This window comes from Anomaloglossus baeobatrachus, chromosome 5 (assembly GCF_048569485.1).
Source record: "Anomaloglossus baeobatrachus isolate aAnoBae1 chromosome 5, aAnoBae1.hap1, whole genome shotgun sequence".
NCBI classification, from domain to species: domain Eukaryota; kingdom Metazoa; phylum Chordata; class Amphibia; order Anura; family Aromobatidae; genus Anomaloglossus; species Anomaloglossus baeobatrachus.
Window position 1 is genome coordinate 393050095 of NC_134357.1, and position 26115 is coordinate 393076209.

The window sequence follows — 26115 nt, forward strand, 5'->3', positions numbered from 1 at the left end:
TTACATGCACAGTGCGCACTGACACTGCAGCACAATATTGCATGTACAGCACACATTGACACTATAGCACAATATTACATGTACACCACACACTGACACTGCTGCACAATATTACATGTACAGCGTACACTGACACTGCAGCACAATATTACATGTACAGCGTACACTGACACTGGTGCATAATATTACATGTACAGCGCACACTGACACTGGTGCATAATATTACATGTACAGCGCACACTGACACTGCTGCACAATATTACATGTACAGCACACACTGACACTGCAGCACAATATTACATGTACAGCACACACTGACACTGCAGCACAATATTACATGTACAGCACACACTGACACTGCTGCACAATATTACATGTACAGCGTACACTGACACTGGTGCACAATATTACATGTACAGCGCACACTGACACTGCTGCACAATATTACATGTACAGGACACACTGACACTGCAGCACAATATTACATGTACAGCACACACTGACACTGCAGCACAATATTACATGTACAGCACACACTGACACTGCAGCACAATATTACATGTACAGCACACACTGACACTGCAGCACAATATTACATGTACAGCACACACTGATACTGCAGCACAATATTACATGCACTGCACACACTGACACTGCAGCACAATATTACATGTACAGCACACACTGATACTGCAGCACAATATTACATGCACTGCACACACTGACACTGCAGCACAATATTACATGTACAGCACACACTGACACTGCAGCACAATATTACATACACAGTGCGCACACTGACACTGCAGCATATTACATGCACAGTGCGCACTATCATTGCAGTACAATATTATAAGCAGCACTACACAGACAACTACAGCACACACGGGACCCTGCAGTGCTGAGAAGAACTGCGTGCACTGCACACAGGAAGCAAACATTCCTCAACTTCACCTCATGACATGCGAGGAATGTCTCCTGACCATCTGATAGGCTGCACTGCTGTCACGTGGTAGATGTTTATCGCGCTGCATTACTGTCATGTGACAGGTGTTATTAGAGCTTCACTACGGCCGGCGGTTAGCTGAGTAGTCTCGCTCTGAAGTCCGGCCCCTGAGGAGGATGGGGATGAACGTAGTGGAGCGGCCGGGGCCCAGCCTGTCAGCACCGGCTCTCCTCATTGTGCTCCTGCTTGTAGGTGAGAAGCCCAGCTCCATTATCTGACATGCTGACCAGCAGTGTGTAATCTATTACTATCTATTCATCTTCCATCTATAGCTTTATCTCTCGCTATCATTCTGTTAATCACATATCTATCCCTTATCCCTCTATCTATCTATCTATCTATCTATCCCTCTATCTATCTATGATTCTATCTATCTATGATTCTATCTATCCCTTATCCCTCTATCTATCTATCTATCTATGATTCTATCTATCTATCTATCTATGATTCTATCTATCCCTCTATCTATCTATCTATCTATTATCTATCCCTTATCCCTCTATCTATCTATCTATCTATCCCTCTATCTATCTATGATTCTATCTATCTATGATTCTATCTATCCCTTATCCCTCTATCTATCTATCTATGATTCTATCTATCCCTTATCCCTCTATCTATCTATCTATCTGTGATTCTATCTATCTATGATTCTATCTATCCCTTATCCCTCTATCTATCTATCTAGCTATGATTCTATCTATCTATCTATGATTCTATCTATCCCTCTATCTATCTATCTATTATCTATCCCTTATCCCTCTATCTATCTATCTATCTATCTATCTATCTATCTATCTATCTATCTATCCCTCTATCTATCTATTTATCTATGTATCCCTCTATCTATCTATCTGTCTATCCCTCTATCTATCTATCTATCTATCTATCCCTCTATCTATCTATCTATCTATCTATTATCTATCTATCTATTATCTATCTATCCCGCTATCTATCTATCTATCCCTCTATCTATCTATCCCTCTATCTATCTATCCCTCTATCTATCTATCTATCTATCTATCTATCTATATATCTATCTATCTATCCCTCTATCTATCTATCTATCTATCCCTCTATCTATCTATCCCTCTATCTATCTATCTATCTATCTATGATTCTATCTATCCCTCTATCTATCTATCTATCTATCTATCCCTCTCTCTATCTATCTATCTATCTCATAGCCTCTATCTATCTATTATCTATCCCTTATCCCTCTATCTATCTATCTATCTATCTATCCCTCTATCTGTCTATCCCTCTATCTATCTATCTATCTATCTATCTATCTATCTATCCCTCTATCTATCTATCCCTCTATCTATCTATCCCTCTATCTATCTATCCCTCTATCTATCTATCCCTCTATCTATCTATCTATCCCTCTATCTATCTATTTATCTATGTATCCCTCTATCTATCTATCTATCTATCTATCCCTCTATCTATCTATCTATCTATTATCTATCTATCTATCTATCCCTCTATCTATCCCTCTATCTATCTATCTATCTATCCCTCTATCTATCTATCTATCCCTCTATCTATCTATCTATCCCTCTATCTATCTATCTATCCATCTATCCATCTATCTATCTATCCATCTGTCTATCCACCTATCTATTGCACTGTCCTCGTTTTTCTCCGGCAGTCACATTGACAATGAATAGAGCAGAAGTTGAGTGTGACCATTTCTGCTCCTTCCAAGACAGCACTGTAGTCCCAATCTCAGCATCATGAGGTTCTCAGCTATCAGACCTCCAGCAATTAGCAAGTTACCTCCTATACAGTATAATTGATAGGAGATAACTTGTGTTTTGGGTAATAACCCTTTAAATAAAGTAACTCTGTATATTATGTCACAGCCCGCACAGAGCAGTATCAGCACAATCATTAGGAGAGTCCACGCAGTAACCCTACACTTAGCCACAGTCGCTTCTTCGAGGGACATGTGTTTCCTCTGAACCCAGAATAATTGTTTAAAGAGAACCAGCCATCAGGATTTTAATATACGGTATAAAGTAAAGCCAGTCCTATATTGGCACTAGAATGCTGAACGTAAGCATAGCTTTTGTTCTGAGGTTAGATGTTTTATTTCAGAAATATGTGCAAGTGAAGTTCCAGCAATGCACTGCTATTTGATTGACAGGTGCAACAGGGGTGGGAATATGTGGGTCGGGTCTTGCTATTTATTCCTGTCCCTGTCTGCTGCCTGGCCTTCCTCCCCCTGTCGCCATCATTGACGATAATTCCGGCGCAGGCAGACAGGGCTGGGAATAGCTAGCAAAACCCGATCCACATATGCCCTTCCTATTGCACCTGTCAATCAAATAGCAGTGCATTGCTGTAACTTTACTTACACATATTTCTGAAGTAAAACCTCCAATCTCAGAACAAAAGGTATAGTTACATTCAGCATCCTAGCGCCAGCATAGCACTGGCTTTACTTTAGATATGAAAATCCTGATGGCTGATTCCCTTTAACTGATTGTTGACAAATCAGAATCAAGGAGCGAGGGAAGGGTAGAAAACAAGGGGGAGGGGAAGAATATCATAATAGTTATGCAAACTTTAGAGTCCCCAGTATGTGGCCATGGCAACTGTGTATTGTGCGGCACGTGGTACATGCTTTTCAGGTATACAGAAAGCAAAGCCCTCATCTCATTGTAGGTGCGCTGAGTATGCACCATGCGAATGTTTATTAAATGAGTCGTCTCAACTTCGTTAATGAGAAAAATTGAAAAGACTTTGAAAAACAACTAGAAATTTACCTCTTACTATAAAACTTCTCTGTTCTCAAGAATGGGGTGATTTTTAATTTTATTGTTTGCTAGTTTTTTTTTTGCTGTGTGTGAACATAACCTTATTAATATATGCTGCAGATTTTCTGTAAGGAAAGTTCAGGAGAAAATCTTCAACATATCACCCATGTAATCTCATTCTGACCCTGAGAACCATATTCAGCTCTGAGAGAGGGTCGTGAGTCACATACAGCTCTGAGAGAGGGTCGTGAGTCACATCCAGCTCTGAAAGAGGGTCATGAGCCATATCCAGCTCTGAGAGAGGGTCGTGAGTCACATACAGCTCTGAGAGAGGGTCGTGAATCACATCCAGCTTTGAGAGAGGGTCGTGAGTAACATCCAGCTCTGAAAGAGGGTCATAAGCCATATCCAGCTCTGAGAGAGGGTCGCGACCCACATCCAGCTCTGAGAGAGGGTCGCAAGCCACATATAGCTCTGAGAGAGGGTCGTGAGTCACATACAGCTCTGAGAGAGGGTCGTGAATCACATCCAGCTTTGAGAGAGGGTCGTGAGTCTTATCCAGCTCTGAAAGAGGGTCGTGAGTCACATCCAGCTCTGAGAAAGAATCGTGAGTCACATCCAGCTCTAAAAGAGGGTCGTGAGTCACATCCAGCTCTAAGAGAGGGTCGTGAGTCACATCCAGCTCCGAGAGAGGGTCGTGAGTCACATCCAACTCCAAGAGAGGGTCGTGAGTCACATCCAGCTCCAAGAGAGGGTCGTGAGTCACATCCAGCTCTGAGAGAGGGTCGCAAGCCACATATAGCTCTGAGAGAGGGTCGTGAGTCACATACAGCTTTGAGAGAGGGTCGTGAGCCACATCCAGCTCTGAGAGAGGGTTGTGAGCCACATCCAGCTCTGAGAGAGGGTCGTGAGCCACATCCAGCTCTGAGAGAGGGTCGTGAGCCACATCCAGCTCTGAGAGAGGGTCGTGAGTCACATCCAGCTTCGAGAGAGGGTCGTGAGTCACATCCAGCTTCGAGAGAGGGTCGTGAGTCACATCCAGCTTCGAGAGAGGGTCGTGAGCCACATCCAGCTCTGAGAGAGGGTCGTGAGTCACATCCAGCTTTGAGAGAGGGTCGTGAGCCACATCCAGCTCTGAGAAAGGGTCGCGACCCACATCCAGCTCTGAAAGAGGGTCGCGACCCACATCCAGCTCTGAAAGAGGGTCGCGACCCACATCCAGCTCTGAAAGAGGGTCGCGACCCACATCCAGCTCTGAGAGAGGGTCGTGAGTCACATCCAGCTCTGAGAGAGGTTCACGAGCCACATCCAGCTCTGAGAGAGGGTCATGAGCCACATCCAGCTCTGAGAGAGGGTCATGAGCCATATCCAGCTCTGAGAGAGGGTCGCGACCCACATCCAGCTCTGAGAGAGGGTCGCAAGCCACATTTAGCTCTGAGAGAGGGTCGTGAGTCACATACAGCTCTGAGAGAGGGTCGTGAATCACATCCAGCTTTGAGAGAGGGTCGTGAGTAACATCCAGCTCTGAAAGAGGGTCATGAGCCATATCCAGCTCTGAGAGAGGGTCGCGACCCACATCCAGCTCTGAGAGAGGGTCGCAAGCCACATATAGCTCTGAGAGAGGGTCGTGAGTCACATACAGCTCTGAGAGAGGGTCGTGAATCACATCCAGCTTTGAGAGAGGGTTGTGAGTCTTATCCAGCGCTGAAAGAGGGTCGTGAGTCACATCCAGCTCTGAGAGAGAATCGTGAGTCACATCCAGCTCTAAAAGAGGGTCGTGAGTCACATCCAGCTCTAAGAGAGGGTCGTGAGTCACATCCAGCTCCGAGAGAGGGTCGTGAGTCACATCCAACTCCAAGAGAGGGTCGTGAGTCACATCCAGCTCCAAGAGAGGGTCGTGAGTCACATCCAGCTCTGAGACAGGGTCGTGAGTCACATCGAGCTCTGAGAAAGGGTCGCGACCCACATCCAGCTCTGAGAGAGGGTCGTGAGCCACATCCAGCTCTGAGAGAGGGTCGTGAGCCACATCCAGCTCTGAGAGAGGGTCGTGAGCCACATCCAGCTTCGAGAGAGGGTCGTGAGTCACATCCAGCTTCGAGAGAGGGTCGTGAGTCACATCCAGCTTCGAGAGAGGGTCGTGAGCCACATCCAGCTCTGAGAGAGGGTCGTGAGTCACATCCAGCTTCGAGAGAGGGTCGTGAGTCACATCCAGCTTCGAGAGAGGGTCGTGAGTCACATCCAGCTTCGAGAGAGGGTCGTGAGTCACATCCAGCTTTGAGAGAGGGTCGTGAGTCACATCCAGCTTTGAGAGAGGGTCGTGATCACAACCAGCTCTGAGAGAGGGTTGTGAGCCACATCCAGCTCTGAGAAAGGGTCGCAACCCACATCCAGCTCTGAAAGAGGGTCGCGACCCACATCCAGCTCTGAAAGAGGGTCGCGACCCACATCCAGCTCTGAGAGAGGTTCACGAGCCACATCCAGCTCTGAGAGAAGGTCGCGAGCCACATCCAGCTCTGAGAGAGGGTCGTGAGCCACATCCAGCTCTGAGAGAGGGTCATGAGCCATATCCAGCTCTGAGAGAGGGTCGCGACCCACATCCAGCTCTGAGAGAGGGTCGCAAGCCACATTTAGCTCTGAGAGAGGGTCGTGAGTCACATCCAGCTTTGAGAGAGGGTCGTGAGTCACATCCAGCTTTGAGAGAGGGTCGTGAGTCACATCCAGCTTTGAGAGAGGGTCGTGATCACAACCAGCTCTGAGAGAGTGTCGTGAGCCACATCCAGCTCTGAGAAAGGGTCGCGACCCACATCCAGCTCTGAAAGAGGGTTGCGACCCACATCCAGCTCTGAGAGAGGGTCGTGAGTCACATCCAGCTCTGAGAGAGGTTCACGAGCCACATCCAGCTCTGAGAGAAGGTCACGAGCCACATCCAGCTCTGAGAGAGGGTCGTGAGCCACATCCAGCTCTGAGAGAGGGTCATGAGCCATATCCAGCTCTGAGAGAGGGTCGCGACCCACATCCAGCTCTAAGAGAGGGTCGTGAGTCACATCCAGCTCCGAGAGAGGGTCATGAGTCACATCCAGCTCCAAGAGAGGGTCGTGAGTCACATCCAGCTCTGAGACAGGGTCGTGAGTCACATCGAGCTCTGAGAAAGGGTCGTGAGCCACATCCAGCTCTGAGAGAGGGTCGTGAGCCACATCCAGCTCTGAGAGAGAATCGTGAGTCACATCCAGCTCTAAAAGAGGGTCGTGAGTCACATCCAGCTCTAAGAGAGGGTCGTGAGCCACATCCAGCTCTGAGAGAGGGTCGTGAGTCACATCCAGCTCTGAGAGAGGTTCGCGAGCCACATCCAGCTCTGAGAGAAGGTCACGAGCCACATCCAGGTCTGAGAGAGGGTCGTAAGCCACATCCAGCTCTGAGAGAGGGTCGTGAGTCACATACAGCTCTGAGAGAGGGTCGTGAATCACATCCAGCTTTGAGAGAGGGTCGTGAGTAACATCCAGCTCTGAAAGAGGGTCATGAGCCATATCCAGCTCTGAGAGAGGGTCGCGACCCACATCCAGCTCTGAGAGAGGGTCGCAAGCCACATATAGCTCTGAGAGAGGGTCGTGAGTCACATACAGCTCTGAGAGAGGGTCGTGAATCACATCCAGCTTTGAGAGAGGGTCGTGAGTCTTATCCAGCTCTGAAAGAGGGTCGTGAGTCACATCCAGCTCTGAGAGAGAATCGTGAGTCACATCCAGCTCTAAAAGAGGGTCGTGAGTCACATCCAGCTCTAAGAGAGGGTCGTGAGTCACATCCAGCTCCGAGAGAGGGTCGTGAGTCACATCCAACTCCAAGAGAGGGTCGTGAGTCACATCCAGCTCCAAGAGAGGGTCGTGAGTCACATCCAGCTCTGAGAGAGGGTCGCAAGCCACATATAGCTCTGAGAGAGGGTCGTGAGTCACATACAGCTCTGAGAGAGGGTCGTGAGCCACATCCAGCTCTGAGAGAGGGTCGTGAGCCACATCCAGCTCTGAGAGAGGGTCGTGAGCCACATCCAGCTCTGAGAGAGGGTCGTGAGCCACATCCAGCTCTGAGAGAGGGTCGTGACTCACATCCAGCTTCGAGAGAGGTTGTGAGTCACATCCAGCTTCGAGAGAGGGTCGTGAGCCACATCCAGCTCTGAGAGAGGGTCGTGAGTCACATCCAGCTTTGAGAGAGGGTCGTGAGCCACATCCAGCTCTGAGAAAGGGTCGCGACCCACATCCAGCTCTGAAAGAGGGTCGCGACCCACATCCAGCTCTGAGAGAGGGTCGTGAGTCACATCCAGCTCTGAGAGAGGTTCACGAGCCACATCCAGCTCTGAGAGAAGGTCACGAGCCACATCCAGCTCTGAGAGAGGGTCATGAGCCACATCCAGCTCTGAGAGAGGGTCATGAGCCATATCCAGCTCTGAGAGAGGGTCGCGACCCACATCCAGCTCTGAGAGAGGGTCGCAAGCCACATTTAGCTCTGAGAGAGGGTCGTGAGTCACATACAGCTCTGAGAGAGGGTCGTGAATCACATCCAGCTTTGAGAGAGGGTCGTGAGTAACATCCAGCTCTGAAAGAGGGTCATGAGCCATATCCAGCTCTGAGAGAGGGTCGCGACCCACATCCAGCTCTGAGAGAGGGTCGCAAGCCACATATAGCTCTGAGAGAGGGTCGTGAGTCACATACAGCTCTGAGAGAGGGTCGTGAATCACATCCAGCTTTGAGAGAGGGTCGTGAGTCTTATCCAGCTCTGAAAGAGGGTCGTGAGTCACATCCAGCTCTGAGAGAGAATCGTGAGTCACATCCAGCTCTAAAAGAGGGTCGTGAGTCACATCCAGCTCTAAGAGAGGGTCGTGAGTCACATCCAGCTCCGAGAGAGGGTCGTGAGTCACATCCAACTCCAAGAGAGGGTCGTAAGTCACATCCAGCTCCAAGAGAGGGTCGTGAGTCACATCCAGCTCTGAGACAGGGTCGTGAGTCACATCGAGCTCTGAGAAAGGGTCGCGACCCACATCCAGCTCTGAGAGAGGGTCATGAGCCACATCCAGCTCTGAGAGAGGGTCGTGAGCCACATCCAGCTCTGAGAGAGGGTCGTGAGCCACATCCAGCTCTGAGAGAGGGTCGTGAGCCACATCCAGCTCTGAGAGAGGGTCGTGAGCCACATCCAGCTTCGAGAGAGGGTCGTGAGTCACATCCAGCTTCGAGAGAGGGTCGTGAGTCACATCCAGCTTCGAGAGAGGGTCGTGAGCCACATCCAGCTCTGAGAGAGGGTCGTGAGTCACATCCAGCTTCGAGAGAGGGTCGTGAGTCACATCCAGCTTCGAGAGAGGGTCGTGAGTCACATCCAGCTTTGAGAGAGGGTCGTGAGTCACATCCAGCTTTGAGAGAGGGTCGTGATCACAACCAGCTCTGAGAGAGGGTCGTGAGCCACATCCAGCTCTGAGAAAGGGTCGCAACCCACATCCAGCTCTGAAAGAGGGTCGCGACCCACATCCAGCTCTGAAAGAGGGTCGCGACCCACATCCAGCTCTGAGAGAGGTTCACGAGCCACATCCAGCTCTGAGAGAAGGTCGCGAGCCACATCCAGCTCTGAGAGAGGGTCGTGAGCCACATCCAGCTCTGAGAGAGGGTCATGAGCCATATCCAGCTCTGAGAGAGGGTCGCGACCCACATCCAGCTCTGAGAGAGGGTCGCAAGCCACATTTAGCTCTGAGAGAGGGTCGTGAGTCACATCCAGCTTTGAGAGAGGGTTGTGAGTCACATCCAGCTTTGAGAGAGGGTCGTGAGTCACATCCAGCTTTGAGAGAGGGTCGTGATCACAACCAGCTCTGAGAGAGTGTCGTGAGCCACATCCAGCTCTGAGAAAAGGTCGCGACCCACATCCAGCTCTGAAAGAGGGCTGCGACCCACATCCAGCTCTGAGAGAGGGTCGTGAGTCACATCCAGCTCTGAGAGAGGTTCACGAGCCACATCCAGCTCTGAGAGAAGGTCACGAGCCACATCCAGCTCTGAGAGAGGGTCGTGAGCCACATCCAGCTCTGAGAGAGGGTCATGAGCCATATCCAGCTCTGAGAGAGGGTCGCGACCCACATCCAGCTCTGAGAGAGGGTCGCAAGCCACATTTAGCTCTGAGAGAGGGTCGTGAGTCACATACAGCTCTGAGAGAGGGTCGTGAATCACATCCAGCTTTGAGAGAGGGTCGTGAGTCACATCCAGCTCTGAAAGAGGGTCATGAGCCATATCCAGCTCTGAGAGAGGGTCGCGACCCACATCCAGCTCTGAGAGAGGGTCGCAAGCCACATATAGCTCTGAGAGAGGGTCGTGAGTCACATACAGCTCTGAGAGAGGGTCGTGAATCACATCCAGCTTTGAGAGAGGGTCGTGAGTCTTATCCAGCTCTGAAAGAGGGTCGTGAGTCACATCCAGCTCTAAAAGAGGGTTGTGAGTCACATCCAGCTCTAAGAGAGGGTCGTGAGTCACATCCAGCTCCGAGAGAGGGTCGTGAGTCACATCCAACTCCAAGAGAGGGTCGTGAGTCACATCCAGCTCCAAGAGAGGGTCGTGAGTCACATCCAGCTCTGAGACAGGGTCGTGAGTCACATCGAGCTCTGTGAAAGGGTCGCGACCCACATCCAGCTCTGAGAGAGAGTCGTGAGCCACATCCAGCTCTGAGAGAGGGTTGTGAGCCACATCCAGCTCTGAGAGAGGGTCGTGAGCCACATCCAGCTCTGAGAGAGGGTCGTGGGCCACATCCAGCTCTGACAGAGGGTCGTGAGCCACATCCAGCTCTGAGAGAGGGTCGTGAGTCACATCCAGCTCAGAGAGGTTCACGAGCCACATCCAGCTATGAGAGTCGTGAGTCACATCTAGCTCTGAGAGAGGTTCACGAGCCACATCCAGCTCTGAGAGAGGGTTGTGAGCCACATCCAGCTCTGAGAGAGGGTCATGAGCCATATCCAGCTCTGAGAGATGGTCGTGAGTCACATACAGCTCTGAGAGTGGGTCATGAATCACATCCAGCTTTGAGAGAGGGTCGCGACCCACATCCAGCTTTGAGAGAGGGTCATAAGTCACATCCAGCTCCGAGAGAGGGTCGTGAGTCACATCCAGCTCTGAGAGAGGGTCGTGAGCCACATCCAGCTCTGAGAAAGGGTCGCGACCCACATCCAGCTCTGAGAAAGGGTCGCGACTCACATCCAGCTCTGAGAGAGGGTCGTGAGCCACATCCAGCTCTGAGAGAGAATCGTGAGTCACATCCAGCTCTGAGAGAGGGTCGTGAGTCACATCCAGCTCTGAGAGAGGGTCGTGAGTCACATCCAGCTCCGAGAGAGGGTCGTGAGTCACATCCAGCTCCGAGAGAGGGTCGTGAGTCACATCCAGCTCTGAGGGAGGGTCGTGAGTCACATCCAGCTCCGAGAGAGGGTCGTGAGTCACATCCAGCTCTGAGAGAGGGTCGTGAGTCACATCCAGCTCTGAGAGAGGGTCGTGAGCCACATCCAGCTCTGAGAAAGGGTCGCGACCCACATCCAGCTCTGAGAGAGGGTCGTGAGTCACATCCAGCTCTGAGAGAGGTTCACGAGCCACATCCAGCTATGAGAGAGAGTCATGAGTCACATCCAGCTCTGAGAGAGGTTCACGAGCCACATCCAGCTCTGAGAGAGGGTCGTGAGCCACATCCAGCTTCCACCTCCCCCACAGTGGGGGCACCCAGAGACTCCATTACCGGTATAATGTCAGCCAAAGCTGTTTCGCAGTAATCACTCCGAGCAGTATGCCAAGCTAGAAGAAGGACAGAAGACGTGTTCACTCTGAGCTGTTGCTGAAGATTTTCCAAAGGAAGATCCAGGACACATCACTGGAGACAAGTGGTTTAAATTCAACGCATGTCAAAGCCGTTACAAACTTCTTCAGGAAAGGAACCTTAGAGAGTTTTCTTTCCTGAAGAAACAGCTTATAATGGCTTTGAAACACTTTGAATGAAAACCACTTATCTCCACTGGTGTGTCTTGGATTTTCAGTTGAAAAGTCTTCAGCAGCAGCTCGGAGAGAAGACGTCTTCTGACCTTTTTCTAGCTTGGTGCATTAGCTCCAGGCCTGGCAGACAGCTATGAAAATCAGGTCTCCATATGGTGACTTTTGTGAGTAGCCCCACGTAGAAGAGCAGATCTGGATGGTGATAAGGTCTGAACTCCTGGATCTTGGTATATTGCCTCGGTCTGATTACTACAGAAAAGCTTTTGGTGTCATTATACCAGTAATGGGGGCTGCTCTGTCCTGAGCACTCGTGTATCTGCAGCAGCTGCTCCATTATCGAACGGATGTCTTGGGTGTCACACAACGTGAAAAGGTGAGCAAACCTATTTCTCTTTTGTTCCGTTTATATGCCTTTGCTCCTTAGTGTTTTTTCATATGCACCAAGCTGGAAGTCATGAAGCCACACATCACAGGTCAACGAGCCACATATAGGAGACCCCTGCTCTAAAACATCCAACCCACCTTATAAATGTAGATATCCACTTCTTTAGATCCAACTGTTACAATAGATGTATCGCATCAGTTGTATCTTCATTATCAAATCCAACCAACATATTTATTTTTATTTTTTTAAATGCTTGCCCCCCTTTTTTTCCTGCGTTTATAACATTTCTGTACCAGAAATAATAAAAAGAAAAATAGAACAATTTTGTAAATGTGAATTGCAAATGGAAATATGATATGTGCTATCAGTATGGGTCTGTTAGATCATTCCGCCTATGGAAATACACCACGCACATACAACATGTCACCTACATAAAAATGGAAACATAAATGAAACTGTTTAAATGCATTGACTTCTTTGAATGAAAAGATCAGAGCAGAAATCACTGTTGCCATGTTAGCTACATGTTGTTCTTTATCTATAGAAATGTTACAGTAATTATTGTGTGTTTCTTTTTTTCTACAGTTCAAGTAAACACCTCTGAAAATGATATACCTCCATTGGTTAGAAAGCATTTTGTTTATGGCAGCTTAAACCAGAAAGGTAATTTCCTTGTATTATTTTGTAGCAGGAAAGACGATTACAATAATGTGCTGTGTCATTGGAGATTTAGAGATCTTCAGAAAAAAAATTCCCTTTTGCTAAATTGGTAACACAAATCACGAGACTTGTGTGTGGCTTTCACAGTGCTATGCCGGGAAGACATAGTGAGCTAAGTTTCATGAAGTGAAGGAAAGGAATTAATGTATTACATTTTCATTTTCAAAATAAATGATGTATCTAAACTGTCCCAGTGAGAGCGTCCCTTTGCTGTCTGTCTAGCCCCCTCATTAGGGCATACTTGTCATTAATGTCTATAAGGGCTCTTTTCCACCGGTGCGGAGCGTCGGAAGCGATATGCTAATGACCCTCTGCTGCGAGCATCAGCCAGGGGTCATGCGACTGTGATACGATCTTGCGATCGTATCACAGCTACGGAGAAGAGGGAGGGAACACTTTCTCCCCATCTCCTCCACTACCTGTCTCTGCGTATATCACACTGCAGTCGCATAACATGTGAGTGCAGTGCGATGTTTAACACGCTCCCATAGGGTTGCATAGGGGTGCGTGAGCCGAGTCTTGATGCAAAATGCAGCATGCTGCGATTGCACCGAGAGCACGATTCATGACGAAGAAAAGTAAGCAAGAGGACACTGCCTCATTGATTAGCACTGGTGCGACTGCGATCCGATGTTTTATCGGATCGCACTCGCACATAGAAATTGCAAGTGGAAAAAAGCCCTAATTGTCATTCAGGTCTCATTCAGATGTGCACTTTTTTGTGCACAAAAGCTATTAGTGGTTTTCACAAATAGTGTTGATGCCTAAAACAGTTAATTGGGTCACTTAGACCCAGCCGTCCATGAATAATCAGGAGACATGTCCAATTTTGACCCGAGTGTCTGATCAAAATCGGTCCTGAGAGGTAAAGTAGGTACAGTAAACCCCTCACGGAGAGTCTTGGTATTTTAGGTTTGACAACCAATACAGATAGCGCCGGAGTGGCAGAGTGTGCTTTTTTTCTGTACAGCCGCTTTTAACTCCACCACCTTGAGGGACAAGGACCGCAATTGTCTAGACAGAGCAGCAACTGAGTCCATGTCACAGTTTAAGTTTAAGTATGGGCTGACTATAATTTCCCAGGGTGGCAGAGGATAACAGGGGACCGGGCCTCCTAAACTGGCCCTCAGGCTAGGGGGGCCCTAGCTCTCCCTGATCCCAGAGATACATCTGATGGTGACAATGTTTGGCCCGCCGTCCTCCCCTGAACCTGACAAGCCCTAATCTAGTACTCCCTCCCTCCCTACCCCAGGGGGCCGGGATGGGAGCGTGTAAACACAAACAGTGATAGATAAACCGAGGAAACCAAAACTCTATCCCACAGCGTGCTCATACAGAGTAATCAGACAACAAAACGAAAGCAGGGAGGAAATAACCAGAGGACAGGAGGTAATCCACTGCAAACCAAGCAACATGCAGTAAAATCACCAGACATCAAAACAACAGCACATGGACCAGTGTAGCAGAAACCTATAGTCGGCAAAGGAAGACAAACTCCTCCATCTTAAAAATGGTGGAATAACCAATGATAGGTCTCCAACATGTGATCCAAAAGGTAACCAGCAGAATTGCAGAAATTAACTCCTGCTAAACCGACCATGAATGAGCACACAGCTGGTCGACACCCGAGCCTTCGCACCAAAGAAAGTATAGATGAGGAATGTCAGAGTCAGTGGTCTGGACAGCGTTTGATGCCACCATGACACTCAGTGATTCTATAGCAAAGCGCTGTGTGACAATTTGTCTTTCTGTAGAATGACATTTCCCTCCATAATCTTGTCAGTTATTATTTTCTGCACAGAATTGATGATTCATGTGTTACAGAATATCATCAGGCTTCAGTTTACCACAACAATCTAACTTTATCAGCATTTTTACTTTTTCATATTCTCACACTTTATCTCATTCTTTCTTCGTTTCTACAATGTTTTCCTGAAAAATAAGACGAGGTCTTATATTTTTTTTTGCTCTGGAAAAGGCAATAGGGCTTATTTTTGGGGTAAGTCTTATTTTAGGGAAAACACCTCTATTCCCTATGTTCTGCTAAGTTTACCCCCAAAAGAGGCAGAGACTCTCCAGGAGAATCGCACTTACCAGACCCCGGACATGTAGAGTTGTTAAATGAATTGGCTCCTCTCACATACAGGTCTGTGTCTCTGTCAGGTGCCTTTGCGTTCCACAGCGTCGCTCACCCTGCGTTCCTCAGTGGTCACTCTCCCTGCTTTCCTCAGCGGTCGCTTCCCCTGCATTCCACAGCGGTCGCTTCCCCTGCGTTCCTCAGTGGTAACTTGCCATGCATTTCACAGTGGTCGCTCCCCCAGCGTTCCTCAGCGGTAACTCCCCCTGCATTCCACAGTGGTCGCTCCCCCTGCGTTCCTCAGCGGTCACTCCCCCTGCATTCCACAGTGGTCGCACCCTCTGCGCTCCATAGTGGTCGCTCCCCCTGCGTTCCTCAGTGCTCAGTCTCCTGCGTTCCTCAGCTGTCGCTTCCCCTGCATTCCTCAGCTGTCGCTTCCCCTGCATTCCTCATCTGTCGCTCCCCTGCATTCCTCAGCGGTCGCTCTCCCTGCGCTCCACAACGGTCTCTCCCCCTGCGTTCCTCAGCGGTAGCTCCCCCTGCATTCCACAGCGGTCGCTTCCCCTGTATTCCACAGCGGTCTGTTCTCCTGCATTCCACAGCAGTCGCTTCACCTGCATTCCACAGCGGTCGCTCCCCCTGCATTCCTCATCGGTTACTCCCCCTGCGTTCCACAGTAGTCGCTCCCCCTGCATTCCACAGCGGTCGCTCTCCATGCGCTCCACAATGGTCGCTCCCCCTGCGTTCCTCAGCGGTAGCATCCCCTGCATTCCACAGCGGTCACGCCTCCTTCGCTCCACAGTGGTCCCTCCTCCTACGCTCCATAGTGGTCACTCCCCCTGCGCTCAACAGTGGTCACTCCCCCTGCGATCCACAGCGGTCGCTCCCCCTGCGATCCACAGCGGTCGCTCCCCCTGCGATCCACAGCGGTCGCTCCCCCTGCGATCCACAGCGGTCGCTCCCCCTGCGTTCCACAGTGGTCGCTCCCCCTCCATTCCACAGTGGTCGCTCCCCCTCCATTCCTCAGCGGTCGCTCCCTCTTCGTTCCACAGTGATCGCTCCTCCTGCGTTCCACAGTGGTCGCTCCCCCTGCATTCCACAGCGGTCGCTTTCCCTGCATTCCACAGCGGTCGCTTCCCCTGCGTTCCACAGTGGTCGCTTCCCCTGCGTTCCACAGTGGTCGCTCCCCCTGCGTTCCTCAGCGGTCGCTCTCTCTGCATTTCACAGCAATTGCTTCCCCTGCATTCCACAGCGGTCGCTTCCCCTGCATTTCACAGCAGTTGCTTCCCCTGCATTCCACAGCGGTCCCTCCCCCTGCTTTCCACAGTGGTTGCTCATCCTGCGTTTCACAGCTGTCACCCCCTGCGTTCCATGGCCTTAGCGCTCACTGTATTCTACAGTGCTTACTCTCCCTGCATTCCACAGCGGTCGCTCCGATTGCTAGCTGCAAGCAGTATCACTCGCGCAGAGTTAGTGAGAGCAGAGTGATACTGCTCTGTGTTTGTGTGTGAGTGGAATAGCAAGGACCTGACACTACCGCATAGCTCTGTGAAAGAGCCCATCCACCGTCGGCACTAGCCAGCTGTAGTTGTTCGGGGTCTGGTACGATTTTTTTAGGAGGCTGTCATTTCTCTTTTGGGACTGTTTTCTTCCTTTTGGGGCTTTCTTCTCTCTTTTGGAGATGTCTGCTTTCTTTAATGAAGTATCCTACTGTATAACTTTTTTTTAGCTGCTTGGATACTTCATTATTGAACCACCACAAATAGGGTATATTTTTTGGAGTAGGGCTTATATTTTAAGCATATTCCTTGGTGTAGGTCTTATTTTCGGGGGAAACACTGTAGTTCCCGTTTCTAAGTCACACTAGAGCTTTTCAGAATTTTATATCTATATTACTGTAAAATCAAAAGGGTTCTCCACATTTGATTTGATAACACCATAAACGGTCATAAGTGCAGAATAAAGGGGCACTCTGCATGTGCATCTATACGTCCAGCAATGATGTGTGTTGCAGCTCTCTCTCATTTGCTTAAAGGGAATCTGTCATCCTTTTTTTTTTTAGTTATTAATATGGGCATATAGGTGGCATAGAGGTGAAATTAACCATACCTGGATGATTTTGAAAAAAATCCTCTTTTATATCTTCTATCTTCTGGACTATGTCGCGTGTGCTGCCCGGAAGATAAGCCGGCCTCCTGTCTTCATTATCCCAGATTTCTCCTTCTCTTCTCTTTAGTTTGCACCTGTGATGTCAGGAGCACGGCTGGAAATCCCACGCCTGCGCATTCTGCTTACTGTCTCTCCCTCTGTACTCCTCCTTTGGGCACAGTCTTCATTTTTGATGTGCACCAGTGCATCGGAGTCTTTGCTATTTTACAGTGACTCTGCAGCTCCTGAGCACACATCAAAATTGAACCCTTTAAAGCATCACTCCAGTGTGTCCAAGTTCCTGCCAATATCCAGCAACTTCACACAGCCATTGAAGAGGAGTGGACAGGCCACAATCAACAACTTGATCAACTCAATGTGAAGGAGATGTGTTGCACTGCGTGAAGCAAAAGGTCGTCACATCATATACTAACTGGTATTTGACCCCCCTCCCTGGACACCACAAATACTATAAAATTACACATTTTCGAGTGACCTTTTTAATGTGGACAGCATAAGGCACACCTGTGCAATAATCATGCTGTCTCATCTGTGAACAATATTTGAGATAAAAAGGCCTGTTGTGTACATAGAAAAAGTCTTAGGTCCTAGAGTTCAGCTTATAAAAAATGGGAGCAAAAACAAAAGTTTTGCATTTATATTATTGTTCAGTATATATATACATATAATACTTTCTAACTGATTTAAGCTTTTAGGAGGATGTATGAAATTGGATTCTTTGTGCTATTGCACCAGATCTAATATTCTAATGGTTTTCCTCATATAATGCTTTTCCTATGACTGGTAATCATATCCTTTATAATCTAATATATAAAGCCGAATGTGTGTATGTGTGCGTGTGTGTATGTGTGTGTGTATGTCCGGGATTGGCATCCGCACCGTCGCAGCTACAGCCACAAAATATTGCACACTCACACTTCTAGACCCCGAGAGCGTCATAGGCTATGTTTTGAGGGGAAATTTTAACCCCGCTCTTTATAGTTATTCACAAAAAACCTGCCTCCATTAAAGCGAATGGAGTTGGGGGCCACAGTGCAGCCAGAACTTCAGAAGAATGCGCAGCCACGCCCTTATATGGAATGTTGGCGTGTCACAATGCAGCCAGGGAAAAAGACAGACACAGACAGGGAAAGAGGCAGACACAAAGAGACAGACACAGACAAAGAAAGTGACAGGGAAAGAGACAGACAGGGAAAGAGAGGGAAATAGACAGACAGGGAAAGAGAGGGAAAGAGACAGGGAAAGTGACAGAGATAGAGAGACAGACGGGGAAAGAGACAGAGACAGACAGGGAAATAGACAGACAGACAAAGAGAGAGAGACAGAGAGATATATACAGAGGGGGAGACAGACAGAGAATGGGAGAGAAACAGAGAGACAGTTACTATCCCGGGCAGCGCCGGGTGCTATGTTGTGAGGCGAAATTTTAACCCCACGCGTTCCAATTTACCAATCAATTTTGCCCCTATCTACATAATTGGGAAAAAGTGAAACGAAAAGTGTTGGGGGCAAATTGACAGCTGCCAGATGTGAACAAGGGGGTCTTAAAGAATGAGAGCGATGGCGACAAAGAGTATATACCGTACAGTTGCTAAGGTGGGGCCCCGACATGGGATACTCACCACACTCAGGGATATAAACACACACACACAAAATGCGCCACACACTACCACGTACTTGAACACATATACCACCCTCAGCACACATCTCACCACACATACACCAACCTCGCCACATAATCGCCCTAAAACACACACAAGTCTGGTATTATCCTTCAAAAATAAAAATCTGATTAATAAGCAGCCAAACTACAAGAACAACAAATGTACCATATAGGAAATACGGCAGCTGTCAGTCACATGACCTGTCTATATGTGTATGTGTGAGCTAATATATACTGTCAGGGGGAGGGCTTTCTGTTGCCTGGAGATTTATCAGGCTGCCAATAGCAACCAATCACGGCTTAGCTTCTATTTTGCTACAGTTAATTAATCTGAGCTCTGAATATAGACAACAATTTAATAATTACATTTCTATTTGTTTTGTGGTTTTTGTGTGCACAATACATTTTTGTTAATACATTCTATTTTGTTAGCAGCAGTTATTAACCCGGGCGAAGCCGGGTAGTACAGCTAGTCTAATATATAAAGCTGAGTGTGTGTGTGTGTTGTGTGTGTATGTCCGGGATTGGCATCTGCACCGTCTCAGCTACATCCACAAAATTTTGCACACTCACACGCCTGGACCCCGAGAGCGTCATAGGCTATGTTTTGAGGGGAAATTTTAACCCCGCGCTTTACAGTTATTCGCCAAAAAACCTGCCTCCATTAAAGCGAATGGAGCTGGGAGCCACAGTGCAGCCAGAACTTCAGAAGAATGCCCAGCCACGCCCTTATATGGAATGTTGGCGTGTCACAATGCAGCCAGGGAAAGAGACAGACACAGACAGGGAAAGAGGCAGACACAGACAGGGTAAGAAACAGACATAGACAGGGTAAGAGACAGACACAAAGAGACAGACACAGACAAAGAGACAGACTGACAGGGAAAGAAACAGACAAAGAGACAGACACAGGGAAACAGACAGGGAAAGAAAGGGAAAGAGACAGACAGGGTAGGAGATAGACAAAGACAGGTAAAGAGACAAAGAGACAGACACGGGGGAAAAAGAGAGAGGGAAAGAGAGGGAAAGAGACAGACAGGGAAAGAGAGGGAAAGAGACAGACAGGGAAAGAGAGGGAAAGAGACAGACAGGGAAAGAGACAGACAGGGAAAGAGAGGGAAAGAGACAGACAGGGAAAGCGACAGAAATAGATAGACAGGGAAAGAGATAGATAGACAGACAGGGAAAGAGATTGAGACAGACGAAGAAAGAGACAGACAGTCAGAGACAGACAGGGAAAGAGACAGACAGACAAAGAGATGGAGAGAGAGAGAGACAGAGAGATATATACCTAGGGGGGGACAGACAGAGAATGGGAGAGAAACAGAGAGACAGTTACTATCACGGGCGTTAATACATTCTATTTTGTTAACAACAGTTATTAACCCGGGCGAAGCCGGGTAGTACAGCTAGTCCTTTATATAATCACAACATTAAAGGGGTTATCCAGGTTTAACACGAAAATCTGCATTCACTCTATGTGACTGAAGACTTGGGAATCCTCACGCTGTGCACAGTGCACACTCTTAGAACTCAGGAACGAGACTGGGTGGTTACCTGAAGACGCAGGTATGCATACACATAAACCCGGTCACGTTCTTACTAGACATGCACAGGCTCACTCAATTCAGTAGTGTTAACCAAGTCTGCACATCGAGTTAAATTATGACTTGGAGTCTGCGCGTCGCATACTTGTGGTCACATGACTGTCTGCTCCAGGCACTAGAGAATCCATACATGCGTTTGCTTAAAGGGTTGTCCGGATAACAAAATTAATTTTCAAAATCCTTAGAATGGCATTTATAAAGAAAAGTTCGAGTCTCTGATTAAATACTTCTATCAATTAAACGAAGGACAAAGAAAGAGGGAGTACACAGAACCAGTTGCGTAACCAGAGTCCAATAGGACCAAGAGAAAAATTCCTGCATGTTGGGCAAATGTCTGTAGTGTTCTAAATGCTTTAAATATATATCATGCTGCCCTGCCCATAATGTAATACTGTCCTCCATCCTGTACTAATGTGCTGGGCATCTTCCAGTAATAATGTCTTCATCTTTTGCCTCTTCCAGTAATAATGTCCCTCAATCCTGGGCTTGTTGCAGTAATAATATCCATCATCATCATCATCTTCATGGGCATCATCGGCCCATTCTTGGTATAATGTGCCCCATCCTGTCCCCTTATTGTAATAATGTTCCCATCCTGGCTCCTTCCTGATATAATCTCTGAAATGCTGGCCTCCTACTTGCTGTAATGTCACCCATCCTGAACACCTTCCTGTAATAAAGTCTCTATCCTGTGCCCTTTTCTTGTATAATGTCCTCCATAATAGGGAATTGTCCCCATCATGGTCTTTTCTAGTAATACCGTATATGTCTTCCATCTAGGGCCCCTTCCAGTAATAATGTCCCCTATCCTGGGTTGATTCCTGGTATAATGTTTCCAATCATGGGCCCTTAACAATAATCATCTCTTCCATCCTAGTGTAATGTCCCCATCCTGGTTCCTTCCAGTATTATATATCCCCCATCAGGGGCTCCTTTTTGGTATAATGTCCTCCATCCTGGTATAATATCCCCCATCTTGTACAAGGTCCCCTTCCAGTAAGATATGTCCTCCATCCTGGTCCCCTTCTTGATATATATATAAAAAAAAAAAAAAAATCCTTTCACCCTCCCTTTTTTCCACAATGCATGGTGTCCTCTTCTATAGCCGGTGCAGAGACCGACAGCTGACTTCGGTGTGCCTGCCCTGCTATATGTGGACTGTGACTCAGGGGCTGCTAGCGTGTTTTTGCAGTGCATGGCCCTGATGGGTCTTTGTGCCAAAATCCAATTTAGCTGAATGTGTGACGGCGGATGCACATCCAGCTGAAATAGAAGCTGGCGTTGGTGGGTCCCCCTCCCACATGGGCCTGGTCCCACCCTCTGTGACCAAGAACACTACACCCTGACCAAAACCTATGAGTAGTAAATGTCTTCATCAATATTCTCCATGCTGTTATACAACCTACTAGTATAGAGGTGTCAAAACCAACTCACAAAAAATAAAACCAAGAAGAAAATAAAATATATAATCAAGAAGAAGTATACAGGTGTGTATACACACCACACATGAGAGCTAAAATTGTATACTCCTGCTCATGGAGCAACAAACATCTCTACCATCGAATGAACTGTAGGTTTTCACTGTGTCTCTATAAATTGCATTAGGATGCTGGGATTCATTGCTGATTCTTTATACCAAAATCAGTTTTTGACAATTAATATTAAAAATTGTAACAAAAAAAACAAAGAATCACCATATTCTCCTGAATTGCCTTTGTGGCTTTGATGTGACTGTTCTAAGATCTGAGGTATGATCATTTATGGCTGATTTGCTGTATGCCTGTATTCGGGACAGCACCTGCAGTCATTCAGGTTTTCTCTCGGAGTAAAACCATTACAGTCACACTCACAGATCCATGTAATGGATGAAACCTTGGCTCACACGGAAAATCATCTTTCTCATGAAATCATCATTTTCAAATAAGTCATAATCTCATACTGGGTAAGGCACCCTTCACACGTCAGTGATTCCAGTCCATTCAGTATAATGACAGTTTTCATACGTACCAGAAACATGGACATACGCGGAACCATTAAAATCAATGGATCTGCACACACATCAGTGTCCATGTGGCTACACGCGTGTCCGTGTGTTCCACAAGGAGACAAGTACGTTTTTTTCCGGCATGACTGATGTCATACAGACCACAAAGTGATGTGATCTGTGTGTAACGTAACAGAGAAAACACGTGTCTTGAAAATAAAATGATTTTCTCACCTGTCTCCAGTGCTGTTGTCTTCGGCGCTGCTGTCACTTGCTTTCTGGCCCGCTCATTATGCTCCTTATGCTCATGAATATTCACTGCACCGTGGACCCAGAATCAGTAGCATCAGAGACCTCAGCATCGGGGATAGCAGCGCCGGGGACAGGTGAGTAAAACGTTCATGTTCTCCATGTGCTATCATGGGTAGCACACGGAGGACACACCTATGCCAAAATCATGGCACACGGATGGACGATGCGCACCTTCAACACGGCCATGAAAAACACAAACGTTTTTCACGAATGTGTGAAGGGGGCCTGAATGTAAGATGCTACTGCTGGACAGATGTGCAGTAAATGATGCTACATTTTATGTGAAGTTATTTTATCTACAGTTTTATTTATGAAAATATGTTTGTTTTATTAAAAAATGTAATAAAAAAAAGTAAAATATGCTAAAGTAAGTCTATCAGCAGAAACCGACTATTTAACATAAGCACAGGCACTCGGAGCACTCCTATATTGCTATCTTGTAAAGTAAGGGCATATTACCAGGATATGACATCATTTTATGACCTCTGGGGGTCCAAACTCTGGGACCTCCACCAATCCTAAGAATGAATAGGCTTCAGGGCTAGTTTAGCTTTGTTTTGCTTTTTGATGCTTTTTCCCTGTACAGAAAGCGGATCCGTTATCCGTACACCTCCATTATGCATTAACAGATCTTGTAGACAACAATTTATTGGCATGAGAAGAAAAGTTGTGCACACAAGTGTGTCACCCAGGGTTATGAGGTACTCTGTCCCGGGCGGCGTATAACTGGGGAATGTCACTTTGGTGGCCGTTGCCCGGTCCCGTGCCCTAGGTGCTTTATAAAAAGGGGGGAATATTTACAGCGGATTTGAATAACGTTGACACATGACGCCACTTACGGTTTTGCGGCTATGTGGATGGAGCCGCCGCTGCACAGTTTTCACTACTGGGGCTGGTGTTAGTGGCAGCTTGGATGTTAGGCCCTCCGCATGCAGGGCCAGGTCCCATAAAATAGGTGATGTAACGGAAAGAAGGTAGTCCACACGGGGTTTCAGTGTAACTGGATCTTTTACTTACTGAAAGCTGGTAACTGGTCACCCGAGGCTGGCTGGTCTTAACCGCAGGTCCCCGTAGGCCCAATGCCGGTATAGTGACCTGGTAGCTTCTTTCCCCTGCACCTGTCTTTGGTTGGTGGGTCCCCGTGGCGTAGAGCGGCTGGGGGTCCCCTCCTGGTTGTTATCTTCAGCAGCATATGACGATAGCGTGAACCCTGTGGGGTTGAAGTCTCTGGTCCTGTCCCCGGTTCATACCCATGTGACCAGAAGGGGCGGGGCCTCAGCCAACAAAGCTGGATACCAGGTCACATGGGTGTGACCTCACACAGGTCCTGCAACAGCAAAGTGAATCGTTTGTATAATACTTATGCTAATTCTAACAGGGGGAGGGTATAACTATGAATATATTATCTGCTCCTCAGCTGATGTCACTCAACAAGCAGCTAATTTTATAAAATTTACTTTCTTGGATTTCAAAACCTAAACATCCGAGCTGACCACCACAGGTATGTAGAGAATCAGCCTGATAGTGCCAGTATCGCACTGGCTTTAGGTTATATACGAAAATCTTGGTGATTGGTTCCCGGTAATAACATGTAACACATACTGTACAGCAGGGGTCCCCAATCTTTAGTTCGGGAGCCACATATGGCTTGCGGGCCCGTGATGTGTGGCTCGCGGCTGTCTGCCAGCTACGGTAGGTGCATTAGCACCAGTCCTTGCAAACAGCTATGAAGAGCAGGCCTCCAGATGGTGACTTTAGTGAGTAGCCCCACATTGAAGAGCAGATCTGAATGAGTGTTGGGTTGGATCCCCTAGATCTTGGTGTGCTGCCTTGGTGTGATTTTTCTGGAGAAGCTTTGGATGTCATTATACTTCTAATGGGGGTTCTGGGTGTCATTATTGTGATGGGGGGCCGGAGCTGGATGTAGCTCACAATCCACTCTCAGAGGTGAATGTGGGGACCTCTGGTATACAGCATGCTTTCAGGCTCCTCACCATTGATTTATACGACTCTGTCTACAGGCAGATACAGGTAGCTGTAACACCCTCATTGCTGGGCTGGGGGTGCAGATCCTCTGCGTCGTCATGGGCTGGCCTTGCCCGGTTTCATGACCCCCAGGCGTACAGGAGGGAGGGAAGGCATTGGACGGGAGGAAGGATGGAGGATGGGGGTAGTAATGACGATGAGGAAAGTTTTTTTTAAAATCGTGACGCCACCTGTGGTCCGCGGCCAGAGATGGGCCGCCGCTGCGGGTGCTGCTCTCCGGTGCTGATGGTGCAAGTCGCAGCCGGGATGGTGTCGCTTCCCACAGGCAGAGCGGGGTTACTCCGGGAAGGATGACGAAGGAAGGACTGGGTTGGTCGTAGTCCCCGTTGGCGCCAACATAGGAGAGGCAGAGACAGGAGCTGCGGTTCCAGGTCTTTTACTCACTTCAGGCGCTGCCCCAGAGTACCGGGCTCCGCCACGATGGGCTCCAGCTGATCCTGAATCCACGGAAGGTCAGGTCCGGTGTGTGTCAGCCTATGGGCCCTTCTTCCTTTGATGCGCTAAGTATCGGATCCCCGTGGGGTGAAGCACTTGGGGATCCTGATGTCAGTAAAGTGTCCCGTCCTGTATGCTGATAGCGCGGTTCCGCTGTGGAGCTGGTCGAAAACCTCAGCCCCGGATCCTATATGCTATTTGGCTCCAGGAATGGTGGGACAGGTCTGGTGACTTTTCTAGCCTGTTCCCTCGACCCTTGCAGAGTTGGCAGACAACTTGAAGTATGCCTGCTCTAGGGTTCTGTACCCCAACAGTGCCGGTCCTGTGGAAGCAGCCGCCTGCTTCTCCCCAGCGACCGTGTTGAAACGCCTTGGCCCACAGAGCTGCCTCTCGGCACGTCCGCTCTGCTCGGCGTCTGTAGCTGGTCTCCTTTTTGTAGTTGTGTTGTGTGTTGGAAGCTGTTGCCCCCAGCTGCTGCCACCGGCTGGTTCACTACTTTCACTAGGTCAACCTGCTTCTCCCACTGTGTGCTCCTAACTCCCCCCTGGTGGTTGCTTCTCCCTAACCTTGAGTCCCGGTTCCAGTGGATCGGGAGCCCCTAGTGCGGTGGCATCCTGTTAACCCAACCGCTGTGGTGACCCCCTTCAGTGACCCGACCCTGGCCCGGTCTCCATTGGGGAGGGCAACCCACTGTTTATGTATGTGTATGTTGGTGGAACCGGCACCAACCTTCCTTAGACCCGGGATAGGTACTACACCATAACAGAGGTGCAGTTCCCTGTGGCGCGTGAAGCCTCAGGGGCGCCTGAAGCCTCAAGGGCGCCACATAGCTATCCGCCTGATTCTGTCACTTTCTTCCATTTTAGCTGTATAACTCCATTGCAGAAATATTCACATTTCTTTTGGACAGCAGTATGTACAATCTTTAGAGTCTTCTCTACGGGCATGTGCTTTCATCCCT

General features: G+C 48.3%; 1 protein-coding gene across 3 annotated transcripts in view; it reads left to right on the top strand.

Annotated features, from left to right (window-relative positions):
• Positions 1 to 1061: 1061 nt before the first annotated feature.
• Positions 1062 to 26115, top strand: part of ZPBP2 (zona pellucida binding protein 2) — a 168615-nt gene continuing 143561 nt past the window's right edge. For all 3 annotated transcript variants that reach the window (XM_075347669.1, XM_075347672.1, XM_075347670.1), the window contains exons 1-2: positions 1062 to 1198; positions 12727 to 12804. In XM_075347669.1, the coding sequence (XP_075203784.1) occupies positions 1123 to 1198; positions 12727 to 12804 (154 nt within the window). In that variant the 5' untranslated portion in view covers positions 1062 to 1122. The remainder of the gene's footprint in view (positions 1199 to 12726; positions 12805 to 26115) is intronic.